Source organism: Mesoplodon mirus (genome assembly GCF_964341445.2).
Source record: "Mesoplodon mirus genome assembly, chromosome: 8".
NCBI lineage: Eukaryota > Metazoa > Chordata > Mammalia > Artiodactyla > Ziphiidae > Mesoplodon > Mesoplodon mirus.
Genome location: NC_138984.1, coordinates 75566494 through 75586454, shown reverse-complemented (window position 1 = coordinate 75586454; position 19961 = coordinate 75566494). Strand labels below are relative to the sequence as shown.

Sequence of the window (19961 nt, the reverse complement as noted above, 5' to 3'; positions counted from 1 at the left end):
ATTTACTTTGAAATGAAAAAATGTGTCAAGTATGCCAAAAAATATGCATTGCTATCTTCAAATTGCATTTTTTAAATTAAAATTTAATGCTTAGCACCATAAGCAACAGATTCTTCTCAAACTGATAGAAGTTCAAGATACTTGTTTTTATTCTTGTTTACATTGAAAATAAATATTTGATTGCTTGCCTTTTTAAAGGATTGATGGGAAATTTATTTTTCTGATTTTTTTTTTTTTTTTTTTTTTTTGCGGTACGCGGGCCTCTCACTGCTGTGGCCTCTCCCGCTGCGGAGCACAGGCTCCGGACGTGCAGTCTCAGCGGCCATGGCTCACGGGCCGAGCCGCCCCGCAGCACGCAGGATCCTCCCGGATCGGGGCACGAACCCGCGTCCCCTGCATTGGCAGGCAGAACCTCAACCACTGCGCCACCAGGGAAGCCCTTTTTTTCTGATTTTTAAGAAGTATTCACCTACAGACTTTGGTTTTATAAATAGGTTATAAGCAAAATATTTTATCATTTGTTTTTCTGAATAATAACAATTTTTACTTTATTGAATTCCTCAAAAAATATATAAAAATATGTACATATGGTTATTGTTTGTTTCTTAAATCATAATAACATTTGAATTAAACAACATCAGTGAAACCAGACAAAAAATCCAGATATGAAAATCTGGAATATTCTCAAATGAAGAATTCTAAAACACAGGGCCAGAAAAGACTTTAAAAGGTCATCTGCTCTATTACCATTAAGCCAGAGCTTTCACAACCCTTTAAGTGTTTGAAGCCAAACAGTGAGTGATAAAGAATATAAAAAGATCTTATTTCTTTATCAGTTGGAAACAGATACTCAAGAGATTGCATGCTGTTATCCAGAGTTAATTTCTTAGAGTACATGGTTTAGAAAAAAGATATAGTTGCTCAATTTTGTTATTAACAATGCCATCTTCTAAACTGGACCAGGAAAAACTAGAGTCCTGTTTTTATCTGAAGGTTATAGGATTTAATGTATTAGTATTATATGTAACTGCTTAAAAGATATACTTGCCAATTCAAAAAGCAGGTTTGTATTGTTTTGAGCAATGATAAATGGTTATAAAATAGCAAATCAGAGTGGACTAAATAAATCTAAAACCAACAGGGGACAAAAGCAAAGTGTTGTCATGAATAATGATACCAGAGGCCAAGCTCACAGACAACGTTATCTCTCCATTATCCAATAAATGCCATAGTACAAGGTAATGGAAGAACCAGTGATGTCCCCTGGGTTTAGAACCAGCACAGTGACTAGTGGTCCTGACCGTAGCCTCCATGGTGCAGTGCCTTGCTGGCCTCCTAGCATTGTAGTTTCAGGCACCAGCTATGCATGATAAAGATGATACTCTGGGGCCTCCCTGGTGGCGCAGTGGTTGAGAGTCCGCCTGCCGATGCAGGGGATACGGGTTCGTGCCCCAGTCTGGGAGGATCCCATATGCCGCGGAGCGGCTGGGCCCGTGAGCCATGGCCGCTGGGCCTGCGCATCCGGAGCCTGTGCTCCGCAACGGGAGAGGCCACAACAGTGAGAGGCCCGCATACCGCAAAAAGAAAAAAAAAAAAAAAAAAAAAAAAAGATGATACTCTGCCTCAGAGGGGAGAAGTAAAAACAAATCCTATGTTATAAGAGTATGAACCAGTGGAAGTGTAAGGAAACTTACACAGCATCTAGAGAGTATTTACTTTTATATACCTTCTTTTTGAAGCATGTTTATGTAAGGTTCTGCCACTGCAATCTGATTTAAAAAGAACTTTTCTAATTTCAAATGTGTGCTATTTAGATTATCAAGAGACTATCTGCAGAAAATATTCACTAAAACATATGCTCTGCAAAGATGAGTATCATGGATGCCTCATAAAACTAACTGTTGCTAGTGATGTTCATAAGGCAGTTAAAAAGTTTGCATCTTTGTGTTCTTTTCTCTTTCTCTCCCCTATTTCCTTTAAGACTCCTCTATTCTTGAATGACCCCATTTCTTCTGCTTCCTTTAGCAAGTTAAAGATGCATGGTAATGAAAAAAAATCCAAAATCAGATGAAAAAGTCTAATTTGCTTTCTCCTTAGGTTTCCTGGATAATTTCATCAGGTGTTTCCTTTCTTAATGACTCAGCAGGTCTGGCTAAAAGTTACCACTGTTTGAAAGGTGTTTCTTCAAAACTTTACATGTATTGAAAGTAAATTTTTCAAGATAGTTTCCAACTTAGCTTAAAATTTCAATGCTGGTTAAAGTTTAATACATGTTTCTGTTAGGTATTCATGTGGAAGCATGTATACAAATTTTCTAGATTCTGCTTTCAATGCATTCATGTTGAAGAGGGAGCATTGCCAGCAGTCAATGAACATTAATTCATTCAGCCGTTTGGGGAATATAGTGGGTGTACTTCTTTGGATTAGTTCCTAGGGGGTTAAATTTATCTTCAGTGAATATGCACATCTGAACACATTTGAATAAGCCAGTGACTCCATGTGCCTGCGAACAAACTGCTCTGGGGGACAAAATTCTACTCTAGGGGCTTCCCTGGTGGCGCAGTGGTTGAGAGTCCGCCTGCTGATGCAGGGGATGCGGGTTCTATCAGTTCTATCAGTTCTATCAGTCCCGGACCGGGTGCCCCGGTCCGGGAGGATCCCACGTGCCGCGGAGCAGCTGGGCCCGTGAGCCATGGCCGCTGAGCCTGCGCGTCTGGAGCCTGTGCTCCGCAACGGGAGAGGCCACAGCAGTGGGAGGCCCGCGTACCAAAAAAAAAAAAAAAAATTGCTACTCTAATTTCTGTTCCATTCTCACCAGGCAAGTGTGTTGGGTGGGCGCATGTGAACCCTGTGTCGGCAGATGCTCATTCAGAAAAGCATAGTGTCCCTTCTCCTCCCTCTTCTCCACCTCCCCCACCGCCACCTCCCCACCACATGCACATTACAGCATGTGTGTGCTGTGTGGCCTAATTACACAATAGGGCACATGTTGCGCCAAGAAATGTATCGCTAGCTTTCTGGACTTTACTACCTACACTCCGAAACTGGAACCGGACTCTGTTCCTTGAAAGAATTGAGCACCACCTTTGAGAATCAAATTTTCCTCACTCATATATTTCTGGGAATTGCACTGATGTTTGGCATTTATTAGTAACGTTCAGGCTCTGAGTATTTTTCTGTCCCATGTTCTAAAGAATTCATGAGAAATGCTTACACAGGTGCCATTCTGTGCACCTCATTATGTTTTAACAACATTTCTTTATTGCCCAGAAACTTACTATAATCATTTCATTTTTCCTTTTTCAGGTTTGAACAGGCTTTTATTACCAGTTTGATCAGTAGTGTGGTAAAAACGAAGGACACTTATTTTTGGATAGCTCTTCAAGATCAAAATGATACAGGAGAATACACTTGGAAGACGGCAGGACAGAAGTCAGAGCCGGTGAAGTACACACACTGGAATGCACGTCAGCCCCGTGAGTAGAGGGCACTGTCACACCACTTCTCCTTCCTGTTTCCTTTGCCCCCCAATTCTATCAACCTCATGGTCCACCTCCTCTGATTCTTCCTTAGTGTTTTCTTAATGCATAAATCAACTAAAACAATTACCACCGGTTCTCAGGGGTGATATATGGCTGGCCAGTTTTTAAAGTATAATTCATATGAGTCATTTGACAAGTTCAAGGTATAAATTCATTGCTCAAGACCACACATGCCTTTGTTAGCAGAAGTCCAGTTTCTCCCTCCTAAAGTCTTTTCCTCATCCACCCTCATTGTCCAAGAATCTCAGGGGCTTACTCAGTCCAGAATAGTCTGTCATACTTCAAGGCAGAGTAAATGGGCACATTTGAGCATATCTATCTAATCAGTTCACAGTTCACAGTCATTGCCACGTGACTTTGCTCTGTTACTTAGGTAACATTCTTGCTAGTCCATCTCCTCCATGGACTTCTGTGGTACCTTAGCCAGAATTTCAGAGTTACAGGTCTATTAATTCACCATCCTGTGCTCAGCTCTGGATCCCAAAGCATGAAACTGTGCCAGAGAAGCTAATGGTTTCAGCCATATCTACACTAAAACCAGCCCCTGTGGACCAAGTTTTAGGCCCTTGTGTTAATCTTAGGTCACCAACCGAGATCCAATACATCTTTACCTCAGTGTGAACCCTGTTTGGATGCCTTGATTCCTTTCTTTTTCTTTTTTTAAATATATTTATTTATTTTATTTATTTATTTTTGGCTGCATTGGGTATTTGTTGCTGTGCACGGGATTTTTCTAGTTGCAGCAAGTGGGGACTACTCTTCATTGTGGCTTGTGGGCTCTAGAGCACAGGCTCAGTAGTTGTGGTTCACAGGCTTAGTTGCTCTGTGGCATGTGGGATCTTCCCGGACCAGGGCTCGAACCCATGCCCCCTGCATTGGCAGGCAGATTCTTAACCATTGCACTGCCAGGGAAGCCCTTGGTCCCTTTCTTGCCTGGGGATCTCAATCAGGGCTACCCCAATAGACAATAGGCAAGAGGTTATCTTTAAATTTGTATCTAGAGGAAATGGGTTAGAGGCCTCAAGCTCTTCCCTGAGGAAAGATAACTATTATTATAATATTATAATAATTGTTATCATATATCACATATATAACAATAATTAAAGAACTAAACACCAATTAAAAGATATTTTTAGAGTCATTCAAAAAATAAGACCCAAGTATATGTTGTCTACAAAAACCCCACTTTAAATATAGACACCTATAGATTAAAAGTAAAGGGATAGAGAAAGATATCCATGTTAACATTAACCAAAAGAAAGCAGGAATAGCTATATTAATTTGACACAAAGCAGACTTCAGAACAAGAAAAATTTCCAGGGATAAAAATGGACATTACATAAAGATAAAAAAGTCAGCTCTAGGACTTCCCTGGTGGCGCAGTGTTGAGAGTCCGCCTGCCAATGCGGGGGACATGGGTTCATGCCCCAGTCTGGGAAGATCCCGCATGCTGCGGAGCGGCTGGGCCCATGAGCCATGGCTGCTGAGCCTGCATATCTGGAGCCTGTGCTCCACAACGGGAGAGGCCACAACAGTGAGAGGCCTGCATACCGCAAAAACAAAACAAAACAAAACAAAAAGTCAGCTCTAAGGAAGACATAACAATCCTTAATGTACATGTACCTAACAACAGAGTATCAAAATATATGAGGGAAGAACTGATAGAACTGCAAGGAGAAATAGATGAATCTACTGTTATAGTTAGAGACTCTTAACACCCCTATGACAGAAATGAACAGATCCAGCAGACAGAAAATCAGTAAGGACAAAATTGAACTCAACAGCACTATCAATCAACAGGATATGATTGACATCTATAGACTACTTCATCCAACAACAGCAACAGCAGATTACACATTCTTCTCAAGCTCATGTGGAACATCCACTGAGATAGACTACATTCTAGGCCATAAAACACACTTAACAAATTTAAAAGAAGTCATACAATGTCTGCTCTCAGATCACATGAAATTAAATAGAAATAAAGAACAGAAAGATAGCTGAGAAAATTCCAAAATACTTGGAGATTAAGCAGTACACTTCTAGATAACGCATGGGTCAAAGAAGAAATCTCAAGAGAAAATTTTTTAACATTTTAAATTAAATGAAAATGAAAATACATTTGTGAGATGAAGAGAAAGCAGGACTTAGAGGGGAATTTATAGCACTGAATGCACATACTAGAAAAGAAGAAATATTTAAAATCAGTAATCTAAGCTTCCACCTTAGGAAACTAGAAAACAAAGAGCATATTAAATCCAAAGTAAGTAGAAGAAAAGAAATAATAAGAATTAGAGCAGAAATCAATGAAATTGAAGACAGGAAATCAATAAAGAAAATCAATGAAACTAAAAGCTGGTTCTTTGAAAATATCAATGAAATTGATAAGCCTCTAGCCAGGCTCACTAAGAAAAAAGAGAGGAGACACAAGTTACTAATATCATAAATAAAAAAAGGGACACCGCTACAGATCCCATGGACATTAAAAGGATAAAAAAGGAATATTATGAGCAACTCTATATCCATAAATTTGACAACCTAGGTGAAATCAATCAATTCTTTGAAAGACACAATCTGCCAAAACTCACACAAGAAGAAATAGACTCTCTGAATAAGCCTATATCTATTAAGAAATTGAATCAGTAATTCATAACTTTCCAAAACAGAAAGCAGCAGGCTCATATGGGTTCAACTGGTGAATTCTACCAAACATTTAAGGAAGAAATTATACCAGCTGTCTACAACCTCTTCCAGAAGTTAGAAGCAGAGGGAATACTTTGTAACTCATTCTATGAGGGCACAATACCAAAGTAAGACAAGGACATTACAAGAAAAGAAAACTACAGACCAATATCTCTCATGAACATAGGCACAAAAAATCTTTAACAAAATATTAACAAATTGAATCCAACAATGTAAAAAGAGAGTTACACACCTCAATCAAGTGGAATTTACCCCAGGTATGCAAGGCTGGTTCAACATTTGAAAACTTATTAATGCTATCCATGATATCAACAGGCTAAAAAAGCAAAATCACATGATCGTATCAATAGATGCAGAAAAAAGCATCTGACAAAATTCAACACCCATTCATGTTAAAAACTGTTAGCAAACAAGGAATAGAGGGGAACTTCCTCAACTTGATAAAGAACGTCTACAGAAAACCCACAGATATCACACTTAATGGTGAAAAACTAGAAGCTTCCCCACTAAGATCAGGAACAAGGCGAGGATGTCTCTTTTCAACACTCTTTTAAACATTGTACTAGAAGTCCTAGCTAATGCAATAAGACAAGAAAAGCAATTAAAATGTACAGATTGGAAGAAAAGAAATAAAACTTTGTTCACAGATGACATGATTGTTTATGTAGAAAATTAGAAAGAATCAAAAACAATTCCTGGAACTAATAAGCAATTAGCAAGATTGCAAGATACAAGATTAATGCTCAAAAGTCAATTGCTTTTCTGTATACCAGCAATGAAAAGGGGAACTTTAAATTAAAAATATATTACATTAACACCCCTCAAAATGAAAATTTTAGATATAAATCTAACAATATATATAAGATCTATAGAGGAAAACTATAACTTTTAATGGCAGAAATCAAGAAGAACTAAATAAACAGAGAGAGATTCCATGTTCATAGATAGACTCAGTATTGTCAATATGTCAATTCTACACAAATTGACCTATAGACTCAATGCTATCCCAATCAAAATACCAGCAAGTTATTTTGTGGATATTGACAAACTGGTTCTAAAGCTTATAATGAGAAGCAAAAGACCCAGGATAACCAACTCAGTACTGAAGGAGAAGAACAAAGTCAGAGGATTGATACTACCTGACTTCAAGAGTTATTATAAATCTACAGTAATTAAGACAATATGGTTTTGGCAAGAAAAAAAAAGACAAATAAATCAATAAAAAAGTACAGGGCCTCCCTGGTGGCGCAGTGGTTGAGAGTCCGCCTGCCGATGCAGGGGATACGGGTTCGTGCCCCGGTCTGGGAGGATCCCATATGCCGCGGAGCGGCTGGGCCCGTGAGCCATGGCCGCTGGGCCTGCGCATCCGGAGCCTGTGCTCCGCAACGGGAGAGGCCACAACAGTGAGAGGCCCGCATACCGCAAAAAGAAAAAAAAGAAAAAAAATAAAAAAATAAAAAAATAAAAATAAAAAAAATAAAAAAGTACAAAGAGCCTAGAAATAGACTGACACAAAAATAGTCAGCTGATCACTGAAAAAGAAGCAAAAACAATACAATAGAAAAAACTTTTTGACAAATGGTGCTTGGCCAATTGGACATCCACATGCCAAAAAAAAACAAAAAAACAAAAAACTAGACACAGAGTTTACACCCTTAACAAAATTAACTCAAAATGGATCATAGACCTAAATATAAAACACAAAGCTTTGACATTCCCAGAAGATAACATAATAGAAAACCTACATGACCTTGGGTATGCTGATGACTTTTTAGATACAATGTCAAAAGCAAAATCCATGAAATAAATAATTGATGAGCTAGATTCCATTAAAACTAAAACTTCATTAAAACTTGTGCTCTGAGAAAGATAATGTCAAGAGAATGAGAAGACAAGCCACAGAATGGGAGAAAATATTTGTAAAAATCATATCTGAGGCTTCCCTAGTGGCACAGTGGTTGAGAGTCCGCCTGCCAATGCAGGAGACACGGGTTTGTGCCCCAGTCCAGGAAGATCCCACATGCCACAGAGCGGCTGGGCCCATGAGCCATGGCCGCTGAGCCTGCGCATCCGGAGCCTGTGCTCCGCAACGGGAGAGGCCACAACAGTGAGAGGCCCACGTACTGCAAAAAAAAAAAAAAAAAAAAAAAAGTCATATCTGATAAAGAACTGCTATACAAAATATACAAGGAACTCTTAAAACTCTACAACAAGTAAACAAAAAACCCAATCTAAAATGGACAAAAGATCTTAAAGATATATAGATGAAAAGTAAGCATATGAAAATATGTCCAACATCATATGTCATTAGGAAATTGCAAATTAAAACAACGAGATACTGCCACACACTTATTAGAATGACCAAAATCCAAAACATTGACAACACCAAATGCTGGCAATGATTTGGAGCAACAGGAGTGCTCATACATTGCTGGTGGGAATGCAAAATGGTATAGCCACTTTCAAAGACAGGTTGGCAGTTGCTTACAGAAGTAAGCATACTCTTACCATACAATCCAACACTTGCACTCCTTGGTGTTTACCCAAATAAATTGAAAACATGTCTGCACAAAGACATGCATACGGATTTTTTTTTATAGAAGCTTTATTCATACTTGCCAAAACTTACAAGCAATCAAGATGTCCTTTAGTAGATGAGTGAATAAACTGTGTTACATGCAGGCAATGGAATATTATTCAGCGCTAAAAAGAAATGAGCTGTCAAGTCATGAAAAGACATGGAGGAAACTTAAATGCGTATTACTAAGTGAAAGAAGCCAATCTGAAAAGGCTGCATACTGTGTAATTCCAACCATATGACATTCTGGAAAAGGCAAAACTATGGAGACAGTAAAAAGATTAGTGGTTTCCAGGGGCTGCGGGAGGGAGGAGTTTATAGGCAGAGCACAGAGGATTTGGAGGGCGGTGAAACCATTCTATATGATACCACAATGGTGGATATATGTCATTGTACATTTGTCCAAACCCATAGAATGTACAACATCAAGAGCGGCCCCTAATGTAAACCATGGGCTTGGGGTGATAATGATGTGTCAATATAGGTTTTAACAAATGTACCATTCTGGTATGGGATGTCAGTAGTAAGGTACATGGGGCACAGGGTATAAGGGAAGTCTGTACCTTCTGCTAAATTTTTCTGTGAACCTAAAATGCTCTAAAATATATTGTTTATTTTTTTAACTATACTTTTAAAGGATGCATGCAAGGTGAAGTAAGACAAAGTAGATTCTTTGTGTATAACCATTGGTTTAGGAAATTTGTATATAAACCGGTGACTGCATAGCTCTAAACAAGAAACATCACAATTCACTTAATAAACAACCTTCTCATTCTACAAATTTATGAATATTATTAAAATGCAGAGAATAGTAAAGTTCCATGTCACACTATTACTGGAAAAAAAACAGGGCCTCCCTGGTGGCGCAGTGGTTGAGAGTCCGCCTGCCGATGCAGGGGATACGGGTTCGTGCCCCGGTCTGGGAGGATCCCATGTGCCGCGGAGCGGCTGGGCCCGTGAGCCATGGCCGCTGAGCCTGCGCGTCCGGAGCCTGTGCTCCGCAACGGGAGAGGCCACAGCGGTGAGAGGCCCGCGTACCGAAAAAAAAAAACAAAAAAAAAAAAAAAAAAAAAACAGGTATCATTTCTAATATACTTTGTAATATTGCTAGGAGTGTCTATACCTGTCAAAATAAATTAATACACTTTGAGTAGACAAAATTCTTAGTTTTTAATGTTATCTTCCTTGGGGCATATTTGGATGTCTAAACTTTGGAATTGAAGCAGAACTCCTTGTCATTCATAAGTTTCTGCTGTAATTTATTTGAGTGGCACTACTCTTTTTCTCTTTTCCCTGAAGCAAAAATAATATCGTGATGCTCAGTTTGGCTGCTCAGGCTGATTGACATTGAGTAAATTGTCTCTGAAAATGTAAATCTTTTTTTGAAGAAAATAGCAATATAAAAAACCCCTGTGTTTCCTTTTTTCTTTTAAATTGCAGTTTGCAGAAACACCATCCTAAAAGACATTTTTTTTCCTGCCTGTCACAAAAGAATCCATTAGCTTGGTCCCCATGTCAGAACCTTAATCCAGCCCAGACTGACTACATAAATTGACCACTGAACAGGAAGCCTGCAGCTTTTTATAAACTCAGTGAAGACTCTGTCTTTATGTCATATCATCAACATATTTAATCTGTGGTGGAATCATAGTTCTGCCATTTTTTCAACTTTGTATTATGTATAGCATAATGAACCACCATATATACCCATATATACCCATCACCCAGTGTCATCAATAATCAACCCATGGTCAATCTTGTTTCATCTATACTCCCACCCACTCCTCCCATTTCCCATATTTTTTCATAGAAAATCCCAGATATCATATCGTTTCATCCATAAATATTTCAGTATTATTTCTAAAAGATAAAGACTCCTTTTTAGAAACATGACTATAATACAATTATCACAACTAAACGTAATTAACTATAATTCCATAGCATCATAAATCTTCAGTTAATGCTCAAATTTCTAAATGATTTATAACTATTATATAATGTATTTTAGAGTTCTTCATTTGAATCAAGATCAAGAAAAGGTGCATGCACTGTAATTGGTTGGTATATCTCCTAAAGTCTGTTTTAATCTCTGTGTTTTCCTCTTCCATGCCACTGTCATTTTTTAAAATTTTTATTTGTTGATGCAAATGTGTTTGTTCTGTAGAGCTTCCTTCAGTCTAGGTTTTTTTTATTGTATGCCCACAACACATTAAAAATCTGTTACTCTTCTGGAAGAGGCCCGCCTGCTATTCTAGGAAGTAACAGTTCACTAAAGAGTATATACTGTTTGTTGAGCTGGAAGAATAACAATATACTACCTTTGGTATAAAAAGCAAACATTTGAGTATTCTTTGCACTGAGTGTCACAGTGCTAATAAATGGAAGTCTTTAATATAAAAAAAAGTTACTCTGCTCTTTTTATTTTTCATAAAATTGATATTTTTTAAATGACATTTTTAAAAAGTTGGAATCAGAGGGCTGATCTAAATCAGACTCTTATTTTTTTGGAAAGACCATTTCATAGATAGTTGTATGCTCCATATGGAGGCATATAATGTCCAGTTCTCTTACTATTTGCAATGTTAGAAGCCATTAATGATCGATGCCTAGATCCATGGATTCATTAGTGATTTCTTCATAGCTTCATAGCTGGGATATTTCTATAAAGAGATAATTTCCTGCTATCCTTACTAAAACAACAACAAAGAGACTATGGTACTTGGTATTTTAAGAGACGTAACCATTCAGGTAAAACAGGAAAAACAGTTTTGATCCATACTAACTAGCGCCACTGATTAAAGGGAAAGATGACAAATAGGGCCTTTCTCATTTAGGGAGAAGCTAATGCATTAGAAACCTAAATGTACTTTGTGCTTAGATTAAGGATTCAATATAAATGGAGGCTGCTCTATGGTGAAAGAAAACAGGTTAGTCCATCCTTTAAGACATTCAAAAAAACTTTTCCAAGTTATATTAGAGTTTCACAGTTATTTCATAGAGAAAATTTTGCATCCATCCATAACTCAGGCTCTGTGACAAAAGGTTTGTGTTTCTAGATCTAGACAGCACTGTGAAAAAGGTATGTTTCACTCATGGGATAACTCCAGAGTATTTACCCCAATTGTCTCAAGTCAGTGGAAATCTCTCAGTGACAAGGAAAATGGGATTGCTTAGAGCCAGTCAGATCTGTTTTCTTGAAACTGCCCTACACATGGCAAGGAGAACCCTATCTAGCCAGCAGATAGATAGTTATCCATTTTAAGTCGCATCAGAGTACTGAAATGAACCAACACATAAATGAGGACAAACAGCCTCATTTCTGAGCACCCTTTTGGTATTTCCTTTCTTTTTATAAATATATAGGTAACTGTCATACACACTAAAAATGTGGTAGTAGATCTTCAAGGAAATGCTACGGTCTCACAAAGGAGAGAAGCATGACCAGGGGAAAGAGAGAGAGCTCCATAGAAATGGAGAAGCATAATTAGAGGGGAAGATTCAAGCATTCATTCAACAGCTATTTATTGAATGTCCACCGCCTCTGTACCTTGACATTGTCTCATGGTAGACTCAGTTAAATATGATTTCAAATTCCAGATCAAACCCTCAAGAACTACATGGCCCTAAGGCAAGTTACTACACCTCTGTGCCTTGGTTTTTCCATTAGTGAACTGTAGAGGCTAATATCCACCTCAAAGAGGTTTTGAAGTTAAATAGGAAAAAGACCATATAAAATGCCTAACATGGCATCAGGTAGATAAGGAGAACTCCATGAAAGCTCACCTTCCCTGACCCAAAGCTTCACTTTTCTCCACGGAGAAGGAGAGGAGAGAGATGGAAGGTGGCTAGGGCAGAGGGCCTGAGATTAAGGATGTGAAAGTTGTTGCAGGGAAAGGGAAACGAGTAGACTCAAGTAAAATAATTGTCTAAAGGCCCAGTTATGATTCCCTCCTGCCCTGAGGCCACAGATAGATTTTGTTTGTTTGTTTTCAGGTATATGGCCAGAGAAGTGAAAGATGGAGGCTTTCCCAGGTTGGTTCAATTTACTATAAGGCTAGATAGCTTTACCAAATTGAAGAGACTAGACTGGTGAATTGGAATTTCTTAATTAACTGAATGTGTTCCCATTCATGTTTGATGGAGAGAGTAAAGGGGCGGGGATAGAGGGAGGCTAAGGCAGGTGAGGAGAATCAATTCAAATGTGAGATTCACTGCTAAGGGATAGGATGACAGTTGTTCTTTTCCGGTGGGAGATGAGTTAATCAAATTGGAGAACAATTTCTCTGGGTGAAGAAACACCGCTGCTCTTTTCCACACCCTACCCTTATTATTTGGCTTTACAAGCATCCCCACAACATAAGATTATAAATTTGGTTTATATCTCCCTTAGCCCAGTCTCCCTTTATTATACCACTTTACTGCTTCTTTGAGGCTGAGACTCTAAAATTTAGGTCAAATGTTCCATTAAGTTAACCATTTTCGAATACCAATAACACTACTGCACACTTTTTATCTTCAGAGCAGTTCACAAACATCTCCTTCTTCACTAATGAAGATGAGTTGAATATCTAGTGTCTAAAACCAAAGCTATTTAATCATTGTCTGATGTGGGAAAGTAAGACAAAATGCAAGACCAACAAAAAAGTATATTGCATTTTAAACTTGCTGATTTGAGCTTTTTAAAAATTCTTTGAACATGCAGGCAGAACCTGTGCCACAAAATCCCAGCTTTTGTAATGAAAACAGTCAAAATAAGAATAGAAGCAACATCTTAGTGAAGGTTTTAGCCCTTCATATCTTTCAGGGAGCTTTTTAATATATTATTTTATCAGATCTTCATGAAAATCCATAAGAAGAAAAGGAATTATTGCCCCTATGTTTTAGACAAGGCTTTTTGTGACTTATGAACCTTGAGTTTCAAGTTACTAAATATCTGTGCTGGGACTAGAACCCCAGAGTTCAGGCCCCAAGTTCAAGGCTGCTGGGAAGGAAGGATGGAAGAGTCAGGTGGGAGTGTGTGTTTTTTCCTGCTCTTTCAACTAGAGCAATTCCATCCATATACATATTAGGTTTTCAGCTTCCACATGGATTTCCACAGTTCAATTTCATTCGAATTTCATTACACAGAGCAGGCAGCATCTCCTCTGTTGTTCATGACTCCGCTAGATTGTGAGCTGCGTTCCACAATTACACTCAGCAGGCCTGAAATGCTCCATTCACAGCAGGGGCAGTGGCATGCTATACTCTCTCCCCTGCTTGGCCCCCCAGACTCCACCTTGAACACTAACTAGCTCTTCTGGCCAGTGGAGCCAACTGATGGCCTTTGTGTGGATCGACTCTCTCTGTTGACTTCCATTTCTTCTGCATGTCACACAATTGTGTTTTCTTGTTTACCACTGGTCATTTTCATCTTCGTGGGTCTCTTTGGCCATCAGCGTGCACATACACATACGACTGTGAGCTTCCTGCAGGTGTCTAACACGGGGTGTGCAACCAGGATTGTTGAAGACACAAACACTCGTGTTGTAGCTTTATTATTCTTTCTCCTTCTTCACAAACTCTTTTCCATTCCTTCAGGAGGAATGTAAATCTTTGTGCATCTTCCTCTGTCTTCTTCCTTGTCATTCCACTCCTCATTATCTCTCTCTTTAGTCTTTCTATCAGCATAAAACAACCAAAACATGGCTGGCAAGGATAATGTCAATTACCCTGTATCTACAGAAATTGAAGCCATTACTTCTGAAGGGAAATTAAGCAAGACAAATATCTAGTACCAAGTGACTACATTTTTTAAAGTGCCTTTAGGTCCAGAATCGTCACAAGTCTTTAGATGCTTCATCTATAATCACTTGCTTTTTTAAAAGCAGCCCTTGAAAACATTTCTCTCCTTCCCATCCTTCAAAATTCAGCTCAAATGTCATTTCCCGCAAATCCTTTATTGATATCCTGAGACTCCATCACTCCGTCTGAAGTCTCCCCACAGAAATTTTAACACACTGTTACCATAGCACTTAATCCATCATGTTTGCTGCCATTAATCATTTATTTGTTTGTGTCTCACACTACACTACATGTTTTTTGTCCTTCTATCTCACGCAGCTAATAATATAAAGCCTGGCCTGGTGCACAGATACAGATGCATACTTTTATTGTTGTTGTTGTTGAATGTTGAGTTAGTTAGTTGAATGATTGTTCTGGATTGATGAAAAAAGAAGCTCATTTTTACTCAATTTTTATCCTGTTTTTGGAACGGGTTTGTTTTCTACTAGTCACTGAAATTTGAAGTGCATTGTTTAGCTGTCTTATGAGTTGTATACATTTGATGACAAACTTGAGAATCTTAACATAGAAATTGCTTCTATGGAAAAATGTTTCATTTTCCAAAATGTTCAAACATATGCAAAAGAATAAAATGGAATTTGTCCATAACTAAATGGTCTTTCCCTTTTCCCTGATGTCTGCCCCATCCCTGCCCCCAGAATTTCACCCAATTTAGAATATACCTCATTCTCTCCACTCTTCCATGGTGTACAGTTTGGTTTTCTGTTGTGTACCTTGCAGTCTGCTTTACTCCATCACTTATGTATTTTTTTCCTGTTGAATCTATTTCTCAGAGGATCAGCACCATGCATTTTTCATTGTTAATTTTTCACAGCAGGGTTTCAAAGCACAGTGTACAGGGTAGGTATTCAATAAATGGTGAATTACATTTTCCTCTGCACAGTTAAAAAGCTCAATAATTCAAAGTAGAGGGATGTTGGCATTTGATGAGATATGGGGGATATTTCAGTCCCAAGTTGGAACAGCACCTAATTTCCCATCATTTGCCATCTGAGCTCAAAATGCCCAAATTTTAGGCTTCATAGTCTCTCTTCTCTCACTTTGCCATCTACTATTCTCTTCTCCAGAGATGAAGAGAAATGAGATGATCATGCCAATAAAACATCCTTTTTCATCTTTATTGTTCTTGTCTGGATGCTTCATTATGAGATGTCAATTATTCAACACTCTAATGAGCTGTCTTCCAAGCACAAAATGTTATAGTCATCTGGTATTAAAGTGTTGTTTTCTGCTTTTAGGCTACAGTGGTGGCTGTGTTGTCATTCGAGGAAGGAGTCCCCCTGGTCGCTGGGAAGTGAAGGACTGTAGACACTTTAAGGCAATGTCGCTGTGCAAGCAACCAGTGGAAAATCAGGAGAAACCTGAGCAAGAAGAGAGACAGCCCTTTTTCCCCTGCTATATGGATTGGGAGTCAGAGCCTGGCCTGGCCAGTTGCTTCAAGGTAATACAAAGGTTACATGGGCATTCTCAATGGGACCAACATTATTCCAATTTTGTCCATGTATCCCAAACTCCTTTATTCCAGGATAGTGCCTGGCACACAGCAGGTACTCAATTCATATTTGCTGGCTGTCTCCATCCTTTCAGTTATATTCCAAAATAATTTTTAAGTCAAAATATTGACAGATCCCTGGTGACAATGAGGCCTCCTCATGAGAACCGATATCAAGGCCCTGATCAATATTGTTCTTATTGCATACACAAATGAACAAGGCAGACATTCGCTGAGTATTGAAATGGTACAATTCCATATTGTTTGTAAGCAAATGAATAATATCCTTCTTCTGGAATAACACCATTCTCCTGCCAAGAATAGCTTTCGCAGCTTTTGATGATCAAAAGTTTATATAGAGAGATATAGATATAGAGAGAGATATAGATACAGATGTAGAGAGAGATATAGATACAGATTTACAGAGAGATAGATATAGAGATATACAGATATATAGATGTAGAGAGAGATACATAGATATAGATATAGATATATACACATATGTGTGTGTGTTAGAAATGTCTTTTTGCAAATAATCTTTAGATCCTAGATTTAAATCAGTATCTACAATCTTCTTCTCAGAAATACTTTTTTGAAATATGATGTTTTTGTTTGGTGGTTTTGTCTTTGGTTCATTGTACAAATAGAGATTTCCAAAATCCTGGGAGAAAGTTCTTCTCCAGCACCTGGGCACATGAAGAGCAGAATGGAGACAGCCTCTATCTCTACAAATATTGCAGTCTCATAGATGGCCTGAAACACCTGTAATACACTAAATTTAAATGTACACATGTATAATCCTACATTAAATTCATGGAATAATAGGCCCAGAAGTGACCACACAGAGTAATAAGTTAAACCTTAGAAATGAGTAAACTGCTGCATGAAGTGAGATGAAGTGATTTACCCAAGACCACAATTATTTATTGACAGAGTTGGAATAAATTGCAGTCTTGGGACTCCCAGTCCAGTGCTTTTTCTACTACACATCACCCTGATATGTCAACAAATATATGGTGTGTTTGATGGGCACAGCAGTAGGACTTATGAACTTAAAGTGATTCGAGAAAACGTTCCCAGAGGAGGTGGGTTTTGACATATAATTTAAAAGATGGAAATGCTGTGCTGTGGTCCATGGGACTGGGAAGGTTATTCATCCTGGTCTCAGCAAATCAGAGCCTGGTGAAGCCTGGCCGCAGGGTGCCTGCCTGGCATTAGAGACTCAGCATAGTGTCAGGCAGTTAAAAATGAGAAGGGTGCAGAGGCCAGAATCTGAAGCTCCAGGTCTTCAGTTCCTCACCCTTGACCTTAAATAAAGTCAAAAGTATGCCTGCCATTTGACTGACTTCTTCCTGCTACCGTGAGGACAGCTGAGAAACAGGAAAGAATTTAGTCACAGCTAAGACCCAAAGACCCTAGAAATATACCCGCCCTAAGTCCCAGGTCTCATTTCTCATTTCTTCGCCTGGGTTAGCCAGATTCATTCAGCTATGGAATACTAGGTCTAATCCTAGCTCTGCTAGTTTGTGGCTGTGTGACCTGAAATTTGTAACCTCTCTTATCCTGACTGTCCTCATCTCTTGACAAACATATGCCAGTCACAAGGAATTTAGGAGGGGAAAAAAAAAGAGTTCTCAAGGAGGAAGAGTACTCATCTGTTAAACTGAGCCTATCATATCCTCGGCATGACTTTGTCATGAGAATAAAATGAGATAATGGTATTACAACAACTAGACACACTTTAGTTCAATAAATGTTATTTCTTCCTACTCGGTCAAGCTTTTAAAGTAGAATAATGACAACAATTATATTATTGTCATCTTCTTGTCCAGAATTAAACAGCCTCACCTTATTCATGACTGTGTCAACATTTTTTTCCTTTTACTACACAGGTATTTCATAGTGAAAAAGTTCTGACGAAAAGAACATGGAGAGAAGCTGAAGAATTTTGTGAAGAATTTGGAGCTCATCTTGCAAGCTTTGCCCATATCGAGGAAGAGAATTTTGTGAATGAGCTTTTACATTCAAAATTTAATCGGTAAATACTTGTTAATTTTGAAAAATTTCAGTTGCATATTTTGTCTCCAAGTAATGGCTTCTTAGGCATGAGTATCCCAAATATTGGGGGTATTTGGGATATTCAAAATCTCAAGTATTTAAGTCTAAAACCAACTAAACACTAGTTGTGAAAGAAAAATACATACTTACAGTTTTATATTTATATTGCACCAACTACTCATTCCATAAAACAAAGAACAAAGTGACGATTGTTTTGATATTTGAAATCTTTTCTGTGTACCTCAAATCAGAATTTTAGAGCTTTTCTGCCAAGTTCAGAAATTATCTAGCCCAGCGGTTTTCAAAGTGCTGTCTGAGGGTCCAGAGGGTCCTGAGCCCCCAGAGCAGGAGAGGCCAAGTGGACAGAGCTCCTGGTTCCTTGCTCACTGACTCAGCAGGTCCAGCCAACTCCATTTCTAGTTGTTTTGTATATAACAGGAGTCCATGTGAGATTTGGTTTGAAAAAAAGAAAGTGCCACTAATTTTTTCTTTTAATTCCAATCCAACCTTCTAATTTTACCTCTGAGGAAACAGGCATTCACTTGTCTGCATCCGTTTTGCAAGTTTACAGAATCTTGAATTTAACAAAGTTAGAAAATCAATCAAATTTAAATTTGAAGAAACATAGGAGGTCTTGTGCTACCTCTGACCCCATACGGGAATTTCTTTTACTTACTTTCCTGTGGTCATCTACTGTCTACATCAGGGGTCCCCAACCTCTGGGCCGCAGACCAATACCGGTCCGCGGTGTATTAGGAACTGGGACGCACAACAGGAAGTGAGGGGGAGAGTGAGCTAAGCTTCATCTGCTGCTCCCCATTGCTGGCATTACCGCCGGAACCGTCCCGCCAATCCTCCCACCCCCAGCAGTGGAAAAATTGTCTTCCACGAAACCAATCCCTGGTGCAAAAATGCTGGGGACCACTGGTCTACATAATTCCTTTCAGTTTCAAAGTGTTCTTTACTTGGGATAAAACCCATTCCATTGTTGGAGGCTAGTTTCAAAGATCAACTTTCTAGTAAGCCAGAGCAATACAGATCAAGTCTACTCTATTTCCAAATATTTGAAAATAGCCATCATGTTCTCTTTTAGCAAGTCTTCTCATCCCTTGGCCTCTTTCTCTAGAATGTTCTTGTCAGTTAGCATGTATTTTGGGAATATCTTTTATGGAAGGGACCCTATTATATGCATGGGTGGCTGGAGAATGCAATAGACATGACAGACAAAATCCTGCCCCTGAGGATGTCGTGGTCTGGGGGCAGGGGCATGCCTCCATATATATGTAACACAAATATAGTACCAGGTACTCTGTTCCAAGCTCTGGAAATCTAAGTCTCAATGAAACACTTACCTGAATCTCAGAGAAAATCCAGAACTACTTTTTGAGGAAAATCCTGGCCTTCCCCACAAGTTTCCTTTAGGACCCTCCCCTAAGAAGCTTAATATGTAACATCTGTCAAATTATTCATCTCCAGCATCTACAAAAATGACCTCAAAGGTGGGAATATCTCCCAGTGTGTGTCTTATGAAGTACTCCAGGGGAAATAGGGGGATTTTGTGGTCAAATATGTTTGCAAAACAAGGCACGATCTTGGAAATTTGCCATATACCTTATCATTGTAAAGGCTTCTAGAAGGAAGCAATTTCTTTGACTGCAAAACCCTTTTTTTTTTTTTTTTTTTTTTTGAGACCACTTACCAACATCCCATAGAACTGCTAGTCCCTGCAGGAAATGCTGGCCTGAGA

General features: G+C 38.7%; 1 protein-coding gene across 1 annotated transcript in view; it reads left to right on the top strand.

Annotated features, from left to right (window-relative positions):
- PLA2R1 (phospholipase A2 receptor 1) overlaps window positions 1–19961 on the top strand; it is a gene marked incomplete at its 5' end in the record, with an annotated part of 121411 nt that overhangs the window by 54521 nt on the left and 46929 nt on the right. The window contains 3 exon segments of the mRNA XM_082630323.1: window positions 3307–3476; window positions 15903–16105; window positions 18049–18194. Of these exon segments, the coding sequence (XP_082486449.1) occupies window positions 3307–3476; window positions 15903–16105; window positions 18049–18194 (519 nt within the window).